General features: G+C 43.7%; 2 protein-coding genes across 2 annotated transcripts in view; both read right to left on the bottom strand.

The window, feature by feature from the left end:
• The window catches only part of si:ch211-132f19.7 (adenylate cyclase type 8), a 29,840-nt gene extending 15,815 nt beyond the window's left edge, over positions 1-14,025 (bottom strand). Inside the window, 1 exon segment of the mRNA XM_051943191.1 lies at positions 10,339-14,025. Coding sequence (XP_051799151.1) covers positions 10,339-10,577 — 239 coding nt within the window. The 5' untranslated portion in view covers positions 10,578-14,025.
• Positions 14,026-14,751: 726 nt separating this feature from the next.
• On the bottom strand, positions 14,752-20,230 carry dnajc27 (DnaJ (Hsp40) homolog, subfamily C, member 27). Its single transcript, XM_051943248.1, has 7 exons — positions 19,844-20,230; positions 19,191-19,273; positions 19,044-19,113; positions 18,761-18,925; positions 18,471-18,593; positions 18,225-18,385; positions 14,752-16,107 (listed from the first exon to the last, which is right to left on the bottom strand). The coding sequence occupies exons 1-7, from the start codon at positions 19,928-19,930 to the stop codon at positions 15,975-15,977; spliced, it is 822 nt and encodes a 273-aa protein (XP_051799208.1). The 5' UTR covers positions 19,931-20,230; the 3' UTR covers positions 14,752-15,974.
• Between the last annotated feature and the right edge of the window lie 140 nt (positions 20,231-20,370).

Below are 20,370 nucleotides of genomic sequence, written 5' to 3' on the forward strand. Positions count from 1 at the left end.
CAGCCCCTGGAGTGGAGCAGCCCTCTGCTGCTGCCTCCTGTGCCTCTCTGGATGCCATGGGTGCTGTCTTCTCTTCATCTCTTTGGAAAACTGCAGACCTCTCAGGACTCTCTGTCTGGCAGAGTGTGGTCCTCGCTTGTTGAACAAAGTCAGAAAAAGACTTTGCCTCCAACGATGTTCTCAGCGAACTCTGGAGCCTAAGTCCTGCGTTGTCTTCACGTCTCTTGGGCAAAAGGGTCCGGTGTCGACTCTTCAGAACTTTGGCGATGCTCTCCGGCAGCTCCGGCGAGCAGCATCTCTCCCCTCCGGGGGAGAACTCCCAATTCAGTGTCTGTGTCTCTGGGTTTTATACCCTAGCTCGACTTCAGCTTAGCACATACACATTTTCACACACAATTCTAACTAATAGGTACGCCCAGGTAATTAATTCATAGGTTTAAGACACAACCTTCTTCCTATCACGCATACATCATTCTTTCCATCTTTTCTGTTAACACATCCACTTGTTACACACACTTCAGTTGTCATGACAATGTAGGCCTGAGCCCATCCTGTCATCCTGTGGAAACTCCAAGTTCCTCATTTCTGAGGAGACTTCTGCTTTTCCCATCCTGTCTGCATACAGCTCAGAACAGCACAGATTACTTCCATTCAAAACTCACTTAGTTACACTGAATCACTTCTTTAAATCATTTTTCTTAGCATGATCAAATAACTTATTTTAAATCATTCTCTTCTATAGCAATCATCATTTCCAGAATATATATCAGCCTATTAAAATCATTCTTGCATCAAGCATAAGCATAATCATGTGGTTAACTTATATAGTTTCTCATTTTAACTTTTCATTGGTTTGCTTAAAGCTTTTATTTAGGTGGTGGTTGCTCCTGGGATCTCAAATAACTAGGCCCCACTTGACACCCTCTCCTTGAGATCACAGGTAGCTAACACCAGGTCATTTTAAAAGATACTCATCATCCTCTGGAGCAGACAGGTTAACCACATCACCCAGCTGCGTCCGTCCATCGTCTTCAGTGGTGACGGTCACTTCCCCCACGATCTGCAACAGTTCAGATGTGTCCTCACAGCCGCCGATGACTTGCATCTCTTCATCATCTGACAGGATTCTGCTTTCAGCATCATCCAGTTTCTTCAGGGCTCTGCCTGCCCAGAGCCTCGTTGTATTTCTCTGCATAGTAACCACCCCTTTAACGTTGGCTACTCCGACGAAGGGTGGTAAGCCTTGTGTGCTCGTAGCCATGGTTTCTGGTTCCTGGTTTTCTTTAATCTGGAACTGGCTCTAGCTGCTCCACTTCTTGGATTCCTCTTCTTTCAAGCAAAACTGTATTGCTATCTAAAACTTGCTTTATTATGTCAGGCTTCTCGTATTTAGCTCTTCTTAGCATGCTAACCACACTGTAGCTGTTAGCTTTCTTCACTGGTTTAGTAACCATATGGAATGACATAGAGTCCACCAGCACTAAAAGGTATTTCTCACCTCTTCTCCCTGCAACCCCCATTGGGCCTGCTACGTCCATGCAGATAGAACCCCAGGGAATAGTGCTCCCGGATGGTGAGCCCGTCTACTCTTCGCCCTCGGCATCCTGCGTTGTATCGACCACATACTTCACAGGCCCTCAGTACTTGTCGTATACGGCGCTCTGGAATCCAGAGTTGCAGCTTCTCCAGCTCCCTACGGGTAGGTAGTGTGCTCACATGGCCAAGCGCTTCATGTACGACCCGCACCACTTCTTCCACGTACTTCTCTGGGACAATTTTTCTTTTAGGGGTTTGGTCCCATTCCTCGATCCTGACAGCAATTCTTCTCTTCTGGACGAAACGATCCACCTCGTCGTTTCCCAATCAGTGAGCCCCCCAATCTCGTCTGGACTCTCTGGTGCTTCAATTACTCATTTCCTTAGTGACAGCTGCCATCCTCTACAGCCGCTTCTCTGCCTCTGCAGCCGGGGTGCCTGCAGCTGATGTGGCCAACTCTATTTTTGGCCTTACTTCCTCATCTGCGTCTGAGCTCTCACCCTGCGATGCAGCATGTCCTGTAACTCTCATTTCCTCATCTGTGTCTCTTGCAGACAGTTGCTCCATCCCTCTCCTACCAGTACAATCTGGTTCTGGTACCGGAGTGGAACCTGGGTGAAGCTTCTTCGAAGCGGACTCTCTTACCACTTCACTGATCGTTGTTTCCCCGGGCACTGGGGTTTTGGAGGATGAATCTTCTTCCTCTGATTCATCGGAGCCTCCGACTTTCGCGTCTTCTTGAACTGGCTCTTTTTCTTTGGCAGGGACGAGTACATCTTTCTCTGACTGGCTCTCAGCCATCGTCTTTGTCGTCTCGAGTTGTCTGCTTCCTCAAAACCTCTCGTAGGACCGTTGAGCAGGGATGAGTGCAGACTCTGTCTGGCTGCTCCGCGGTGCCTCTTTTCTGGGGTGCGCTGGCCCAAGGTCACTGCGGCTTCTTCTAGCCTGCGGTTCTCACTGTACCTCCCGTCAGGCGTGATGATCCCGAGTCTCTCTGTCGGCTGATCACCCGTGCTGTGGATCCTCGGTCAGAAGGTCTCGTCCTTTTCCTTCCCCAATCTCCGCAGCTGTGGACCCTCGGTCAGAAGAGATTGGCCCTCTCTTCCCCAGTTTCCACTGAAAGGTTCTGGCGGTTGATTCTAGGTGTCGGTGCCGGACCCTCAGAATCTTCTTTTGGGCACTTCTCTCTTAGTCGTAGTCAAGCCCACCCAGGGACGCCATGTCGTTCAGTATAGCCTTCTTTAACCCTTGCCTCAGGTTAAATCAGGACCAGCTCTCCGTTTAAAGGGTTAGATTCTATCTGCCTATTAGTATTCCACCTGACAGGTTTCAGCAGAATAATTAAGCTGGTGTCGAGGAATACTCGCCTAGGTCCTAACTGTCTTCTTCCAAACGTCTTACCCCTCTTACTCCAATAAATACTCGCTTACTAAGCAGCCCTCCTAAGTAGTAGAATTGATTTATTGAACACGTTTGTTAACGACAGCTTTCCTCTTAAAACTGTGGCACTTGTTGATATTCCTAGGTTCGTTTTAGAGGTTTGGAAAACTAACCTCAGGGGTAATGTTTAAATAACTAGTTGGATTAAAGTAACCTTTAAGAACCATTAGATTTAATGCACACAATCAACTTAACTTTTTACCACTATGCAGAATAGGTGAATCATAATCATTTCATTAGACTTCTCTTTAAATGCAATATAGCGTTTTATTAAGCAAGTTTTAGCAAGGGCACAGCATCAATTCATGATTAAACAATTTAATTATTTCTGATTATAAATTATACTAAAGTAACTAAGCTGAGCGTACCTAAGAATCTTCTCTAATTAGTAAATTTAGGAGAGAGAGCGGACAGCCAGGCCTTAGCTGCCACGCCCGGTCTTGACCTGCGTCTGGGAGAGCCACTCGATCGACCAGTAGACTCGGTACGAAGTCTTCTTTGTGGGTGGAGGGTGTTCTTCCTAGGCAGGGGGAGTGGAAAGGTCCCGATAGCCAATCGTTGGTCTGGCAGTTATCTTTAGTAGCAGCTGGAACACAAGTGCGGGCGTCTCAGCTGTCTTCTCAGTCGGGTGGTGGTGGTGGAAAGCCCCCGTCTCATCAGGCTGTGGTGGGTCACTGGGTCCTCCAGCCCCTGGAGTGGAGCAGCCCTCTGCTGCTGCCTCCTGTGCCTCTCTGGATGCCATGGGTGCTTGCCTCTCTTCATCTCTTTGGACAACTGTAGACCTCTCAGGACTCTCCTTTCAGCAGAGTGTGGTCTTCGCTTGTTGAACAAAGTCAGAAAAAGACTTTGCTTCCAACGATGTTCTCAGCGAACTCTGGAGCCTAAGTCCTGCGTTGTCTTCACGTCTCTTGGGCAAAAGGGTCCGGTGAAGATTCTTCAGAACTCTGGCGATGCTCCCCGGCAGCTCCGGCGAGCAGCATCTCCCCCCTCCAGGGGAGAACTCCCAATTCAGTGTCTGTGTCTCTGGGTTTTATACCCTAGCTCGACTTCAGCTTAGCACATACACATTTTCACACACAATTCTAACTAATAGGTACGCCCAGGTAATTAATTCATAGGTTTAAGACACAACCTTCTTCCTATCACGCATACATCATTCTTTCCATCTTTTCTGTTAACACATCCACTTGTTACACACACTTCAGTTGTCATGACAATGTAGGCCTGAGCCCATCCTGTCATCCTGTGGAAACTCCAAGTTCCTCATTTCTGAGGAGACTTCTGCTTTTCCCATCCTGTCTGCATACAGCTCAGAACAGCACAGATTACTTCCATTCAAAACTCACTTAGTTACACTGAATCACTTCTTTAAATCATTTTTCTTAGCATGATCAAATAACTTATTTTAAATCATTCTCTTCTATAGCAATCATCATTTCCAGAATATATATCAGCCTATTAAAATCATTCTTGCATCAAGCATAAGCATAATCATGTGGTTAACTTATAGTGTTTCTCATTTTAACTTTTCATTGGTCTGCTTAAAGCTTGTATTTAGGTGGTGGTTGCTCCTGGGATCTCAAATAACTAGGCCCCACTTGACAGGTGCAGTTAATACATTGAGGTGAATTTTGAGAGTTTCTGTCTTGTAAAATGTGTTCTGTGTTATTTTGTATTGTATCAATTGTAGATTTGTGCTTTTTGACATGGTATAGATGTCATTGCAGATCTTTGTCCAGAAACTGGCATCATCATTGTAAGTCATGTTCCCATTTGTGGTGTGGGATGGAGATTGTTTTGTCTGATTTAGTTTTTATTTGATATATTTTGGCTGTGAGTTTTTTCTAGATTTAATTTGGAGAAGTTCTGAAGGTTCTGGGGGTAATTCAAGATTTATATTTCTGGTTTTGTAATAGGACATGATTGAGGATTGTAATTGGAAATATTCTAAATACTGTGTTCTCCTGATGCCAAACCTCTGGACAAGATATGGAAATGAAACCAGTGTGTTATTGTGAAAGATGTGCTCTCACTGTGTGATGCCTTTCTCTGCCCATGTGTGAGAGTGTAAGGGTTTTTTGTTCATTAGAAGATCCAGATTATTCCTTTTAGGTGTTAGTCTAGAAGGTGCTCATGTGGAGTTTCCACCAGGCTGTCAGAGTGGAGGATATTGTTGAGATTTTGAAGCATGGATGTTGTTTTATTGAAGTACTGCAGAATGTTTTGACCAAACGTTTCTTCTGTTTCTTGCCAGGTCCTGTCAGATGGAGTGGGGTGTGTCCATTTGTATATATATTGTAAATTGATAGCTAATGAATAATGAAAACAATTAGGAGCATTGAGGCCTCCTTGTGATCTGGGTTTTTGTAATGTGGAGAGTTTGATTGGTGGGGTTTTATTTTTCCAGTAAAATGATGCTATTATTGAATCCAGAGATTTAAACCAGGATTGATTGGGAAGAATTGGGATCATAGACAGAAGTTAAGTGGTTTTTGGCAGAATGAACATTTTTATTGCAGCTATTCGACCTATGAGTGATAAAAGGTGATTTTTCCACCGGTTAAGGCTGTTATTGTTTTGATGAGAGGTTTAAACTGACCAACTCTGACAGCCTGGGGGAAATATTAATGCCTCAGTATGTGATGTAGTTTGTGCATATCAGAATAGGTGGTATTATGGGCTGCCACATTCCAGTCGTCCCACCGTACTGGGAGTATAACAGATTTATGAAGGTTGATGGAATAGTCAGAGACATGTGAATATGTTTTTATGAGAGATATTGTTTCTGTGAGAGAGGTGTATGGTTGCTGAAGGTAGAGGAGTATATCATCAGCATATAGGCTTATTTTATGATGTGCAGTGGGAGTTCTTATTCCTGTGATACCTGGGGTTTGGCGGATTGCAGCAGCGAGAGGTTCTCTGAATATGGTGAAGAGAAGGGGACAGAGTGGGCATCCCTGCCTAGTTCCTCTGTCCAATGTGAACGGTTGTGATGTTAGTCCATTAGTTAGTACTGTGGCAGTGGGACAGGTGTGGAAAATGTGAATCCAGTTTATAAATGATTCCCCAAAGCCGAATGTTTGGAGAGTAGATGTTAAAAATGACCAGTTAACTCTGTCAAATGCTTTTTCTGCATCTAGTGAGACGATGATTGTTGGTTGTTGTTGTTGTGACGTCGAATATTCCAGTAAGTTGAACAGTCTGCGTGTATTGTTTGAAGAGTGTCTACCTTTTATAAATCCAGTTTGATCTGAATGAATTATGGACAGAATTACTTTTTCTAAACGGTGGGATAATGTCTTGGTGATTATTTTGAGGTGGACGTTGATCAGTGATATGGGGGGGGGGGTAGCTAGAAGGTGGTTGGATCTTTATTAGGTTTAAGAAGAAGTGAGATTATGGCAGAATTCATATGGTTGGGTAATCTAGATATTTCTGTTATTTCTGTGATAACTCTTTGAAAAAGTGGAGTGAGAATAGACCAGAAATGTTTATAGAACTCAGCAGGGAAGCCATCAGGACCAGGGGATTCATTGTTTGGCATTAATTTAGTGCCTTCTCCAGTTCTTTATCTGTTATTGGTGAATCAAGCATTAATTGTTGTTCCTGAGTTAATTTTGGAAGCTCAATGTCAGTGAGAAATGTGTTTATATCGTTTTGAAATGTGTCATTTTCAGATGAGTATAGTTTTGCATAAAAATCTTTAAATATTTTGTTAATCTCTGTTGGGGATTGTGTCGGCTTCCCTGCTGAGTTCTTTATGCTAACAATGCGTGTTTTTTCCTGATTTTGTTTGAGTTGGTTTGCCAGATATTTACTGGACTTATTGCAGTGTTGAAAAGCTTCTTGACGGAGTCTTTGTATCATAAATGTTGTTTTTGTGTATTATATCATTTATTTGGAGTTTATATTGCCGCAGTTCTGTTTCAGTTTGTTCTGTAGGATTATTTGCATTAATGATTTCGAGTTGTTTGATTTTACGTTCCAGTTCTGATTGTTGTTGTTGTTCTTTTTTCTTTCTGTATGTGGAGTATGAAATGATTATCCCTCTTCAAACTGCTTTCCCCGTTTCCCATAGAACCGATGGTGATGACTTTGGGGACTCATTTATTTCTAGGAAGGATGCCCATTGTCTTTGAATTAGGTTATTGAAGTGCTGATCTTTTAAAAGAGAAGTATTGAAGCGCCATCTAGGGGGTGTAATCATTCTATCAAGGTGAGTTTGATTCCAGGTGAGAGTAACGGGTGCATGGTCACTTATTATTATGGGGTGGATTGTGAAATTTGAAAGTTTTGGCAGAATAGAATTGCTAAGGAGAAAGAAGTCAATATGAATATGATTTATGGACCGGAGAGAAGAATGAATATTCTCTTGTTGTGGAATTTTGCAGCCGCCAACCATCGCCAAGACCAAGCTCCTCCATATATTGCTTAATTATTTCAGTTGATTGTGAGAGTCTGGTGTTAGATGTACTTCTGTCCAATGATGGATTTATTAGTGTTAAAATCTCCTCCAATTATGATTGGGCCATCTGAAATCCTGGAAATTGTTGAGAAAAAGTTGTGAAAGAATGATGGGGAGTCAGAATTTGGCCCACAAATGCTTGCTATCGTTATTGGATTATTATTTATTGTTATGTTTAAAATGACAAATCTTCCCTCTGGGTCAGTTATGGTGTTATTGTGAATGAAAGAGATTCTTTTGTTATGAGAATAGATACCCCTCTTTGTTTGGTGTTATAGTAGGAAGAAAATATGTGACTGAACTGTGAAGTGCGCAATGTATTGTTTTCATCTTTAGCAAAGTGTGTTTCTTGTAAAAGACAATTGTCTGATTGTAGATAAGTGAGGTGGTTAAGTATTTTGTTCTCTTTTACCTGTGAGCCAACTCCTCCAATGTTCCATGTTAAAAATGTGAGAGATGTCATCTTGAAATGGTAACAAAGGTAGTTTGACATGTCCATGGAGGTGTGAAGGTGTGTGTATGTAGGTGTTTATGAATGTATTCTCCTGTAAGTGCAAAGGTACAACACAAACAAAACAAAAAACACACAACATAAAAATAGTGAGTCAAGAGAGTTGCATTAACTTCCCCCTTACCGCAAATAATAATAATAATAATAATAATAATAATAAAAATAAAGAGATAAAGAAGATTAGACAAGGGTGAAAAAGAAATTGCGTACGCAAGTAGTAATCAGCTTATATGCTATATTTGTTTGGAGTGAAAACTAAGTTAAAGTGAAAAATTGTATTGTTAATTGCAGAGAAATATTGCTTTGAAAAAAAGGGTTAGAGTTACATATAATCAAACAGATAAGACAACAAAACTCAAAAATAAAAGAAAGAAAATAAAGAGTTCAAAAGAATCAGAACAGTATTGAAGACTGGGAACTGAGGGCGCTCTGATGACGTCATTGAGTTGCGGCGGTGTTTACCTCGGTTAGCTCAGAAGCATGTCCGCTGCTGTAGTCTCCTCCGGTAAGCCAAGAAGTTATTTTGGAGTTACGATCAAGTTCGCCGTTGATATATAGTTTGTCAATGGATAGCCTGGTTTTCTTCCCCATGGACCTTGCCTCGGCAAACACTGGTTGGAGCAGCTTGCGTCTCTGCATAATCTCAGGGGGAAACTGGTCACTCACGGAGAGCTTGGACCCCTTTAGCTCTCTGGCTTTCCCCATGACGATGGTCTTGTGCCTGGTATCCACAAGTCTGGCTACGATGGGACGACTTCGGGGTGTTCCCTCTTGCCGCTGGCCCAAGCGATGTGCCCGTGCCAGTTGGATTTGTTGAACTTCGCGATCTTCCATCTTGAGGTGAGTTTTGAAGAATGATTTAACTATTTGTTCAGTTGTCTGATATGTTTCTTTTGGTTGCTCTTGGAGGTCATGTATAATGAAATTGTCCCGCATACTCCTGCACAGCAAATCAAGAATCTGGTTTTGAGCATTTATTGAGTTCTTTTGTAAAGTTGCTGTCAAATCGTTAAAGCTGCTGTCCGGAGTTTCCGTTTGTTTTCAATTTATGTATCATTTTTTAACAAAGCTTAAATGTGTTAGTCTAGTTCGATACTATAATATAAAGTTAGTATAACGCGATATGAAAATTTATTCCTGAGCTCCGCCTTCCTCTCATAGACCCCCATGTTATTCCAAAAAGCGCCGGTCGCTGCCGACCAATCAAGTTCGAGCTTCAGCTTTGTCATGCTGTCAATCAACGGTTACGCGCACAGCAAGCAAGCCCATGCAGAGGTGGGCGAGCTACGCGTTACGCAACTGCGCGCACATTTGTTTTGCTTGTGGAGGAGAGAGCATCAGGGCTCAGCAACTTCCAGAAAAGTTACCAATCCCACGGCTTGTCAGGCCAAGAGACTGCAGGACGTTTTTTGGCTCGGGGTGCTCGCGTCGCTCCCCGACCACGGCCTCCATAGCCCGCCTGACGGCTTCGTTTAGATGCCCGACCTCTGGAGGAAGATGTTGGGGCGTCTGGGACATACTCTTCGTCAGAGGAGTCATGCAGTTCTGAACTCTAGATAGAAATAAATAAACAATGTAACACATGTACACGCGTAAATGCACTAAGTTTGATTAACAACGTCATCCAGAGGGATACACGAGTGTAATCACATATTGAAACTTTACTCGTTCGTCCTAGCAGATTCATGTTATTTTGGTATTAGGACAAGTTAGACTCAATACAGCATTCTAACGTAATTCCTTTATTATTTACTAAATGTACTAAATGTAGAAGAGGGGAAAACAGCAAAACAGGCGAGATGCTGCAGCACTCCGGGCACTTCTCTCATGTACTGAGCGCGTGCACAAATAAAGGGGCGAAATCAGAGGGAGGGACCAACAGTGTTTTGGGAGACGCTGCGATTCAAACTCCGGACAGCAGCTTTAAGTTGGCTAACCTCTAGGCGCAACGACGCGTTTTCTTGCTTCAAGACTTCTGTTAAGGCGACATGAAAATCCAAAGACTGTTTTAAATCATCAACATCTTCTTTAAGTTTTTGAAGAAGGTCCCGTTTTGCTAGCTGTTTTTGCATCGCTTCTATTGAGGATCTCATTTGGCGTATGTCAGTGGATATGTCTGTCATTGTCGCTAGAGCTGAGTTCTTCTCGAGTGCGTTGTTCTCGGGTTTCTGCATCATTTTGTACAGTCTATCAATGTAAGATTCCAACTCAGAAATTGTCTCGTTACTAGGTGATTCCAGTTTTGAAACACGTGTTTGTTGTCAGTTGATACCTAGTAAAAGCGGTGTAAAATGGGGGAAGAAAACTTTCTTTAACTACCTGTTGATCTCTGTAGTTTAACCTGAAGTCAGCATTAGGTAAACCTGACTCTAACAGGTGTGTCTACCTGTTGATTTCAGCGATGTAGGCGTCGGTCACAGTGATGCAGTGCCGTCCTCGGTCCAGGCCCCCGGCAAGCCTCAGGGTGTACAGGTTGTGCTGGTCGATGATGTTTCTGACGGCGTTCTGCCACAGCAGCCGTTTGCGCTGGAGGCCGGAGGCGGGGCTTAAGGTGCTGAAGGTGACATCAGGGCCGTGCGGCGCCACCTTGCAGTCGCCGTTCTCCAGCATGCAGCCGTCGTCCATGGTTACCAGGTGATTCCACCTCCCTGCAAAGTCACAGCATCGGCTTTATATCATCATGAATCACTGAAACCTTTAGAAGATCCAGATGTTCCCTCAACACCTGCAGTTAGTTGCTCCTAAAAAAACTAAAACTGAAACTAAAGGTGAATTTCTCCTATTTTGGCATCAGTATGTCCGACGTTCTTCTAAGAACCCACAGGTTTTCAGTAGAGGGAAAAATTAATGTTAGAGATGTTTACCATTTACATTTAAACCACCTCTACAGACTTCATGTACTCTAGAAGGAAATTTCACTGTGCTGGATGTATCTGCCTGTTAGCCTCCGTTAGCTAGACTGTTAGCCTCCTTTAACTAGCCCGTTAATCTCATTAACTAGCCTGTTCGTTCCCATTAACTAGTTTGTTAGCCTCCATCAACTAGACTGTTAAACTCCATCAACTAGCCCGTTAGCTTCCGTTAACTATCCTGTTAGCCTCTGTTAACTAGCATTTTAGCCTCTGTCAACAAGCCTGTTGGCCTCCATGAACTAGCCTGTTAGCCTCCATGAACTAGCCTGTTAGACTCAATTTACTAGCCTGTTAGACTCCATGAACTAGCCTGTTAGCCTCCATGAACTAGCCTGTTAGACTCCATGAACTAGCCTGTTAGCCTCCATGAATTAGCCTGTTAGCCTCCATGAATTAGCCTGTTAGCCTCCATGAACTAGCCTGTTAGACTCCATGAACTAGCCTGTTAGACTCCATGAACTAGCCTGTTAGACTCCATGAACTAGCCTGTTAGACTCCATGAACTAGCCTGTTAGACTCCATTTACTAGCCTGTTAGACTCCATTTAATTGCCTGTTAGTCTCCATGAACTAGCCTGTTAGCCTCCATGAACTAGCCTGTTAGCCTCCATGAACTAGCCTGTTAGACTCCATTTACTAGCCTGTTAGACTCCATTTAATTGCCTGTTAGCCTCCATGAACTAGCCTGTTAGCCTCCATGAACTAGCCTGTTAGCCTCCGTGAACTAGCCTGTTAGCCTCCGTGAACTAGCCTGTTAGCCTCCGTGAACTAGCCTGTTAGCCTCCGTGAACTAGCCTGTTAGCCTCCGTGAACTAGCCTGTTAGCCTCCGTGAACTAGCCCGTTAGCCTCCGTGAACTAGCCCGTTAGCCTCCATGAACTAGCCCGTTAGCCTCCGTGAACTAGCCCGTTAGCCTCCATGAACTAGCCCGTTAGCCTCCATGAACTAGCCTGTTAGCCTCCATGAACTAGCCTTTTAGCCTCCATCTTTTCTGGCTCCTGCTGGGCCAGGTAGCTTCACTGAATTCTGAGCAGTTAGAAGTAAATTTAAACAGGTTTCTCTGGGATTTACCTGAACCCAGGCGATTTTATCTACCTTAAAGTTCAGTTTCCGCCTGGCTGTGCTCATGTGGAACCTGCAGCTCAACAACCTGATAATTAGAATTAGAATTAGCAGAAAATGTTGAAACGTGATGAGTCTAGATGAGTTCTGAGCTGAACGGGGCTGATGGAACAGATGGTGGATCTGATTTAACGTCTGGTCACCAAACCAGAGCAGGTAGAAATAAAACCTTTAAAGAACTCAGATGAACGGTTTGGTTGATCCACTGACCTTCTGGTTCCAGATGAAGACTTCAGCTTCTCCTGAGTTTCCTCTTTGTTCCATCTTCAGCGTTCCTCTTAGCATTTTTTGCTTTAGTTCCTCCGACGGAACCCATTCCTCTTGGACCATTCTGTCATCGTTCTCCAGGCTTGGAGGAGAATCTTTAGCTCCTGGAGGAGAACCTTTAGCTCTTGGTGTCCTGAGCTGATGTAAGGCAGCAGATGTCTGAGGACTCCCTGAAACTCCAAGGACCTCATTAATCACAGATTAACGGAGAGTTCAGGTGCATGATGGGATTGGCCGACCTCCAACCAGGTCACACCGGGTTTGTGTCAGGAAACACGTCGACACAGTAATCAGATTACTGCAGTCACTGGGACCCACAGTAATCTGATTACTGCAGTCACTGGGACCCACAGTAATCTGATTACTGCAGTCACTGGGACCCACAGTAATCAGATTACTTGTAATCACTGGGACCAACAGTAATCAGATTACTTGTAACAGTATTGTCTAAAATTACAAACTACTTTTCCATTTCTTGACCCTTCAAGTCTTTTGTAGTTTTAGGGGTTTTAATTTTGGACAGAATCTTTAAGTTTTTCTTTTTCCATATTTCTAATTTAATCCTGGTATTTTTCACATTATTCCACGTTTATTACATGTTTTTTTTATCTAAAGTTAAAATATGTTCAACCTTAAATTTATTTTTTGTCAGTTTACTGTTTTTATAGTAACCTTTGTAACAGTTTTTCTTCATGTTTAGCACTTCTAAGTATTTTACTTAATTTCAAACTTGAACAGTGTTGATGCTAACAGAAGTTTTTGGTTTCTAAATGTCATTATTCTTTACTATCTTCTCATTCTTTTTATTATATGTGTTTTTATAAACAGACACCTTATATTTAGTGTTTACTATTTCCTTCTACTGATGTGGGATCAGGAGGCAGCGGGTCGTTTCAGGTCCTTCAGTCCTGATAATCCTCCAGCAGGTTCTGCGTCGACCTCAGGGTCTCCTCCAGGCTCAGAAAGTCTCTGATGTAAGGAGGCGACAGCTTCTCCTCCTATCTCTAAGGCTGAGCCCAGACACCCTACAGAGGAAGCTCATTTCAGACGCTTGTATCCATGATCTCATCCTTTGGGTCTCCACCCAGAGCTCATGACCATAGGTGAGGGTTGGAACGTAGGTGGATGGTAAACTGAGATCTTCTCCTTGATAGTTCAGTCCAACGCCTTCAATACTGCTGATGCTGCACCAATCCTCCTGTCCATCTCTAGCTCCATTTTCTCATCACTGGTGAACAAGATCCTGAGATACTTGAACTCCTTCACTTGGAGAAGAAACTCCCCCCAACCCAGTGGGACCAAACCACCGGTTTCCATCAGAGAACCATGGCCTCAGACTTGGAGGTTCTGATCCACATCCCCACTGCTTCACACTCAGCTGCAAACCGCTCCAGTGCTGCTGAAGATCTGAGGAACCAACAGAACCACATCATCTGCTAAAAGCAGAGATCCTGAGGTCCCCAAACCAGACACCCTCCTCACCCCGGCTGATCCTTGAGATCCATGAAGACCACAAAGAGGATCAGAGACAAGGGACAGCCCTGGAGGAGTCCAACACCCACTGGAAACAAGTCTGACTTTGTCCTGAGTATATGGACACAGCTCTCACTTTGGTTGTACAGGGACTGAATGTCTCCTATCAGAGAGCCTGGTACCCCATACTCCCTCAGTATCCCCACAGAGGTCCTCAGGGGACACAGTCATAGACCTTCTCCAGATCCACAAAACACATGTAGACTGATAGATCTAACTCCCATGACCCCCTCAGCAGCTCCACCAGTGTAAAGATCGGATCCACCGTTCCACAATCAGGACAGAATCCACATTGTTCCTCCTGAATCTGAAGTTCAACAATCGGTCAGAGTCTCCCTTCCAGCATCCTAGAGGAAACTTTCCTGGGGAGGCTGAGAAGTGTGATACCCTGATAGTTGGAACTCCATCTCTGGTCCCCCTTATTGAAGATGGGAACCACCACCCCGGTCTGCCACTCCACAGGTACTGTACCTGATGTCCACATTGTGGAGACGTGTCAGCCAAGACAGTCCAACAATGTCCAGAACCTTCAGCATCTCAGGGAGGATCTTGTCCACACCTGGAGCCACTGAGGAGTTTCTTAACTACCTTGGTGACCTCTGTCATGGATTAGGGCGAAGATTCCCCAGAGTCTTCAGGATCCTCACTGCAGGATGCGTTAAGCAGGTTTTACAGTTCCTTGAAATGTTCTTTCCACCGCCCGACAACATCCTCAGTTCTCTCTCCAGCTGTCAGCCTGGGTCGAATTCTCCCTTCCTTCCCGAAGTGTCAGTTGGCCAGAACTTTCTCAAGGCCAACCAAAAGTCCTCCTCCATGGCCTCTCTGAATTTCTACTAGGCCTGAGTTTTAGCTTCCACCAAAGCTGCAGCTCTTCTAGGTGTCAACAGACCAGAACCAAAAGCATTTAGATCTTTTCCAAATAAGATGAGCCTGATGTTTCTAGATAAAGATGACATTAGAGCTGCAGTGGAAGCTCAGCCTGTTTTTATTCAGTCCTGCGGACACACATATAAAATATAAAACTATGACAACATGCTTTCTGTGGGAACAAACTAACAGACTCGTCTGTTCTTCACCTCAACGTTCATCATGGAAACCTTCGTGCTGGAAGACAAATCCGATTTCAAGGATTCAGAGAAAAACGGCCGAAACTTTCTGCAGAATCTCCTTGAAAAACCTGCAGTTGATTAAACTTTTTATCTAGGAAAGAACACTTAAGGGAACTAGTGGAGTCACTTCAGAGCTGAGAATGAATAGATCTGGATTAGAGATGTATTTCAGGGAACAGTTCTCATGTGAGGTTCACATTAGATCTCTGAAATAATTTCAGGCAACTGTTTGGCAGTTTGAGGGAACTAATTATACTTAATGAGGGGGAAAAGAAGAACTTTGAGAGAACTAATTATGTAAAAGTAGATTAAATCAGTAACTTGCAGAAAATGAGTCACTAAAGGTGAACAAGTGTGAGAAAGAATAATTTAAAGCAACAAACAGTTGAACAGTTTCAGAAGCTAAATAAATAAATAGAGTTAAAGCTCAGAAACGAGACCTTTAGGGAACTAGACTGGAACACATCTGTAAAAAAAAATCCATGATCACAAACAGGAATAAAGACGGAACAAGTTTAAATGTGTAATAAACGAACATACATGATCAGTTTGACACAATAAATAATAATAAATAAATACGTTCCAGGGAACAAACCCAGAGAAGTCCATAAATAAACCAGTCTGGTTCTATGTTGGTTCTGGTTCGGTTCTTGGCAGGTCTGGATCCAGAACATGTTCTAACTTTAACTTGTTCTGATTTGGCTTTAAAAGACGTTCCAATGCATCCAGAACTAAAAAAAATAAACATTTAACCAAACTAACCGCCTCATCACGCTTCTAATGCAACAAAAACTCAGAACAGAACTTTAAATGTTTGGATTCTCCACTTCAACATCAGAATCACAACCAGAAATATTCATTTCAACCTTTCTGATGATGAAAATTTTAAATTTAACGAAAGTAAACATATTTAAACCTAAAACATCAGGGGAGGTTTGTCCCTGCTCAGCTTCTGTCCGTCTCCACATAAATAAGTTAGATTGGGTGAGTTAGTCTGGTTAACCAGGTTAACCTGGTGGTTGGCATAACAACATGGCACACAAGACAACAAACAAACAACCAGCAGTGAGTCCAGTTCAGTCTATTTGATGTTCTTCAGCAGCGACGTTCTAGCGTTCACCACGGCCTTGAAGGCGTCCTCGCTGCCCGGAGCGACGCATTTATCAGGATGCAGCAGAACCGCCAACTTCCTGTACGCCTTGTTCACCTCCTCCCTAGAAACGACACAGCAGGAACATGAAGCCATCACTGCTCATACAGAACGTGAGTCCACAGTGGGTTAAAATGAGTCCACAGTGGGTTAACCCTTTAAGCTTCAGTCAATTCCAGCCGTTTTCAGTACAAAAAAATCGCTAATATTCTATTTTTAAATAAAAAAAATTACGAAAAATACGGGGAATATTGGACGCGCATCGGGAGGTGCATTTCCTTGAAAACGACCGATTCGGGGATTTTATACCGACTTCAGGACATGTTTTGGACAAAATAGTTTACTGGCTTGTGTCATCTGGATGTAAAAGGTTGGATTATGGCCGTTTTTTGTGGAATCTTTTTTTTGTGTGTAATAATAAACCCGGAAATGTGAGTCGTGCTGTGTGCTTTGAAGCCGTGTATAGAGAACGGATGGATGAATATTTGTTTTTGTCGGACAAATGTGTTTTTCTCACCCGCTGTGGTAATCCAACCCGGTCTCACGGGGATTCGTGAAACTGTCACGTAAGTTTTAGTTTCGGTTTCGTGCGCACCAACACGATTTCGTCACGTTTTTCGTGCCGCTCACCACGAAATGTTTTTCGCTGTGGTAATCACATCTGAAAGTGGTTTATACCGGCGGATTCATGACGATCTAAGCTGTCCATCGGCGTATACTGCTTGTGTGATTGCGTTTGCGGCCGCCGGCCGCCGGACATTCTTGAAATTCCTATGCAAATTGGTAAGTGTACCACCGGCTTATGGTTAGGTTATGGTTAGGTTATGGTTAGGGTTATGGTTAGGGTTATGGTTAGGGACGATGTCATGCAAAATATAGCGTTGGATTCGCCACGGTTTTACATTAAAAATATAATATACACATTCTTTTGAAATACGTTCTGAGTGGCACGAAAAGTCCGCCGTTTAAAATACATTGGTGCGCATTTCGTGGTGAGCGGCACGAAAAACATGACGAAATTGTGTTGGTGCACACGAAACCGAAACTAAAACTTACGTGACAGTTTCACGAATCCTCGTGAGATCGGGCTGGGTAATCGCATCTGAAAGTGGTTTATACCGGCGGATTCATGAGAATCTAAGCTTTCCATCGGCGTATAGTGTTTGTATAATCGCGTTTGCACCCGTCGGACATTCTTGAAATTCCTATGCAAATTAGTAGGTGTACCGCCGGCGGTACACTGAAGCTTAAAGGGTTAAAATGAATCCACAGTGGGTTAAAATGATCTAACCTGGCAATAGCCAGATTAATAATTGTGTAGTACTTGATAGTACTCCACAATATCAATCTGGGACCGCTCCATGTAAATCCGTTCGGAGGAAAGAGGCACGGATTGGACAATGCAACAGTATGTCCCGCCTCTGACAGGTTTGTTTTTAGCCAATCGCGGGATCTTCACAACGAGCGGAGCCAATTGGTAGATTAAACTCTTACCAAAACCCGTAGGTAAAAAAGCACAAACATCTTTACCATCCAGAAATGAGCAAAGCGCCTCTCGTTGTTCTTCCTTCAAAGAAGCGATAGGAGATTCAGCTAAAACTGACTTAATAGCAGCATCTACACGATCGTTGTCCTCCGTTGCCGTGTTTGTTTTGATCTACTGGTGCTTGGTGTCGTCTTCACACCCGGATATCCCGCCCCACACACGAATACTGCTGCGTGATTGGCCCGTGCCAACTTGGTGCTGTACGAAAAGTGAATGCTGGAGCGGAGCAAGATGGTTTCTTGAGAGATTTGTGAACTCACAAATATCACGTGAAATCAACTTGCTGGCAAGGTTAAAAATGATCCATAGTGGGTTAAAGTGAGACCACAGTGGGTTAAAATGAGTCCACAGTGGGTAGAAATGAATCCACAGTGGGCTAAAATGAGTCAACAGTGGGCTAAAATGAGTCCACAGTGGGTAGAAATGAATCCACAGTGGGTAGAAATGAATCCACAGTGGGTTAAAATGAGTCCACTGTGGGTACAAATGAGTCAACAGTGGATTGAAATGAGTCAACAGTGGGTTAAAATTAGTCCACTGTGGGTAGAAATGAATCCACAGTGGGTAGAAATGAATCCACAGTGGGTAGAAATGAATCCACAGTGGGTAAACATGCCTTTCTTACAGTGACTCACCGTGTGGCGCCTGGTTTCACGCCCAACATATCCCAGGAGTCCTTGCTGTTGCGGATGCGTCGGATGGTGTCGGCCTGCTCCTTGGTAAAGCCCACACTGACTTCAGTCGCCGGGCGTTTCCCGCCGTTTTCACACATATCAGTGATGGAGGAGAAGAATGCCTGTGGAGGACACAGAGCTCACCACCAGTTCAAAGCCACCACAGACCAGTTCAACGCCACCACAGACCAGTTAACGATGGCGTACCTGAAACATCTCGTTGATGCCCTCACCGCTCTGTGCCGACGTCTCGAAGTAATGGAAGCCTCTAGACTCCGCCCACAGCCGGCCTTCACCCTCGTCCACCACCCGCCGCTTCGTCAGGTCCACCTGCACATGTACGAGGTTAAACCCTGATCTGAGAAGTTAACCTGAGCTGAAACTCAAACCAACACAGTGAACTGCAGCTGAACAAAAACACTTATATGAGATGGGTAAAGTTCAGGATGTCTCTGATTGGTGGAGGATATAATTGTCTCTGATTGGCTGAGACTCACCTTGTTGGCGCAGACGACGAACACAATACTGTCCATGTTGGCCTGCGAGCCCATTTCCTGTTTCATCTCCCCCAGCCAGGAGTCAAGAGCGTCAAAACTTTCTCTGAGGCCGACGTCGTACACCAGGAGAACCCCCTGACTGTCCTTATAGAACTCGTTACGCACCTGAGACACAGAAGAAGACAGGTGACACCACAGAAGGAGACAGGACAAGACAGGTGACACCACAGAAGAAGACAGGACAAGACAGGTGACACCACAGAAGAAGACAGGTGTTCCTCACCTCGTAGAAGAAGGGGTGTCCGGCCATGTCGAAGATGTTCACCTTGATTTCTCGGTCTCGTACCTGCACTCTGAAGCAACACACAGACATGATGACTTTGGACACACCTGTACACACATGTAGACACCTGGACAGCGCTGGACTCACTTGGTGACGCCGTAGTCAATGCCGATGGTGGCCAGGTACTTTGGGACGAACCTCTTCTCACAGTAACGCTTGATGATGCAGCTCTGGAACATTTCAAAGTAGAATCTTCATCTGAAAGCTGTCATTTACATATTAAATACATTTTTAGACACTTTAGAAAATGTTAAAAACAAAAATACGATGATTTCAGAGCCGTCAGAAGAATTCTTTTCACCAAGCTGAAACCACTTCTGTCTAATTGAACCGCTGCAGAGATGCTGCTGCCAATTAATGGGAATACAGAACACGTGTTTAACTTCATGAATGGAATATACGCCGATTTATAGAAAATAAAATACTCTTCCACATAAACACTCAACAGCTGCTGGATTGGGGGAGAGTTTGTGGTTAAAAGCAAATTAATTGATTTTTTAACTGGAGTCTGGCGACAGATTTAACAAACTAAATCAGAGCCTCAAAAATCATTAAAGTCGACATCTAAATGAGCAGAAATGTTGATTATTAAAGCGAACACTATATTTCAAAGCCCATTTAAATCATTTAAATGTAAGAAAAGGACCAACGGGAAGCTTCATCACAGCTGATAAATCTCTAGTTAAATCCTGCCGGAGGTCCATTTAGAGTCTGTCTAATTTAATCCTTTGGTCCTTTACCTTCCCGACTTCTGCGTTCCCGAGGCTAATCACCTTCACCCGCAGAGACTTCTTGTTGTCTCGTCTCTTCGGTGCGTTTGTTTCCATTTGCACACTTTGAAAATGTGCGTTTTTTGAGGTTAAAGTTTGCGGCTGCGGACGAGCGAAGAAACGCAGGGATTCCGTGTTGTGGTCAGGAGCTAAGCTAACTGTTAGCTGCTAATTAGCTCGTTAAAGAAGCTGAATTAATTCATGAACGCGTCGCTTTGTTTACGTTATTGTTTACTTTAGTACTGATACTAACGCTGTGGTCCTGCGGCCATTTTACGGCAGCGCAGGAGGCTAAATGCTAAATGCTAACCAGCTGTTTCCTAGCGTCCAGTTAGCCGCTGCTAGCACAAATACTACTTCCTGTACATTTCAAAATAAAACCGTTGTTAGCGGAAACGGCAAAACACAAGACAAATGAAATAAAATAAAAAAGTATGCCCCTTTGGATAAAGGTGTCTGTTTAATGAAATAGTAGATAATAAATAAAATGACACAAC

The sequence above is a fragment of the Acanthochromis polyacanthus genome, chromosome 22, assembly GCF_021347895.1.
Source record: "Acanthochromis polyacanthus isolate Apoly-LR-REF ecotype Palm Island chromosome 22, KAUST_Apoly_ChrSc, whole genome shotgun sequence".
Lineage (NCBI taxonomy): Eukaryota > Metazoa > Chordata > Actinopteri > Pomacentridae > Acanthochromis > Acanthochromis polyacanthus.

Bases quoted from the DNA above. Each gene is read 5' to 3' on its own strand.
- dnajc27 (XM_051943248.1), bottom strand. From the start codon at position 19,930: ATGGAAACAAACGCACCGAAGAGACGAGACAACAAGAAGTCTCTGCGG. The intron at 18,926-19,043 runs GTGAGGAACACC...TCTGTGTCTCAG, and splicing joins GACACCCCTTCTTCTACGAG to GTGCGTAACGAGTTCTATAA. The intron at 16,108-18,224 runs GTGAGTCACTGT...TGTCGTTTCTAG, and splicing joins GTGAAACCAGGCGCCACACG to GGAGGAGGTGAACAAGGCGT.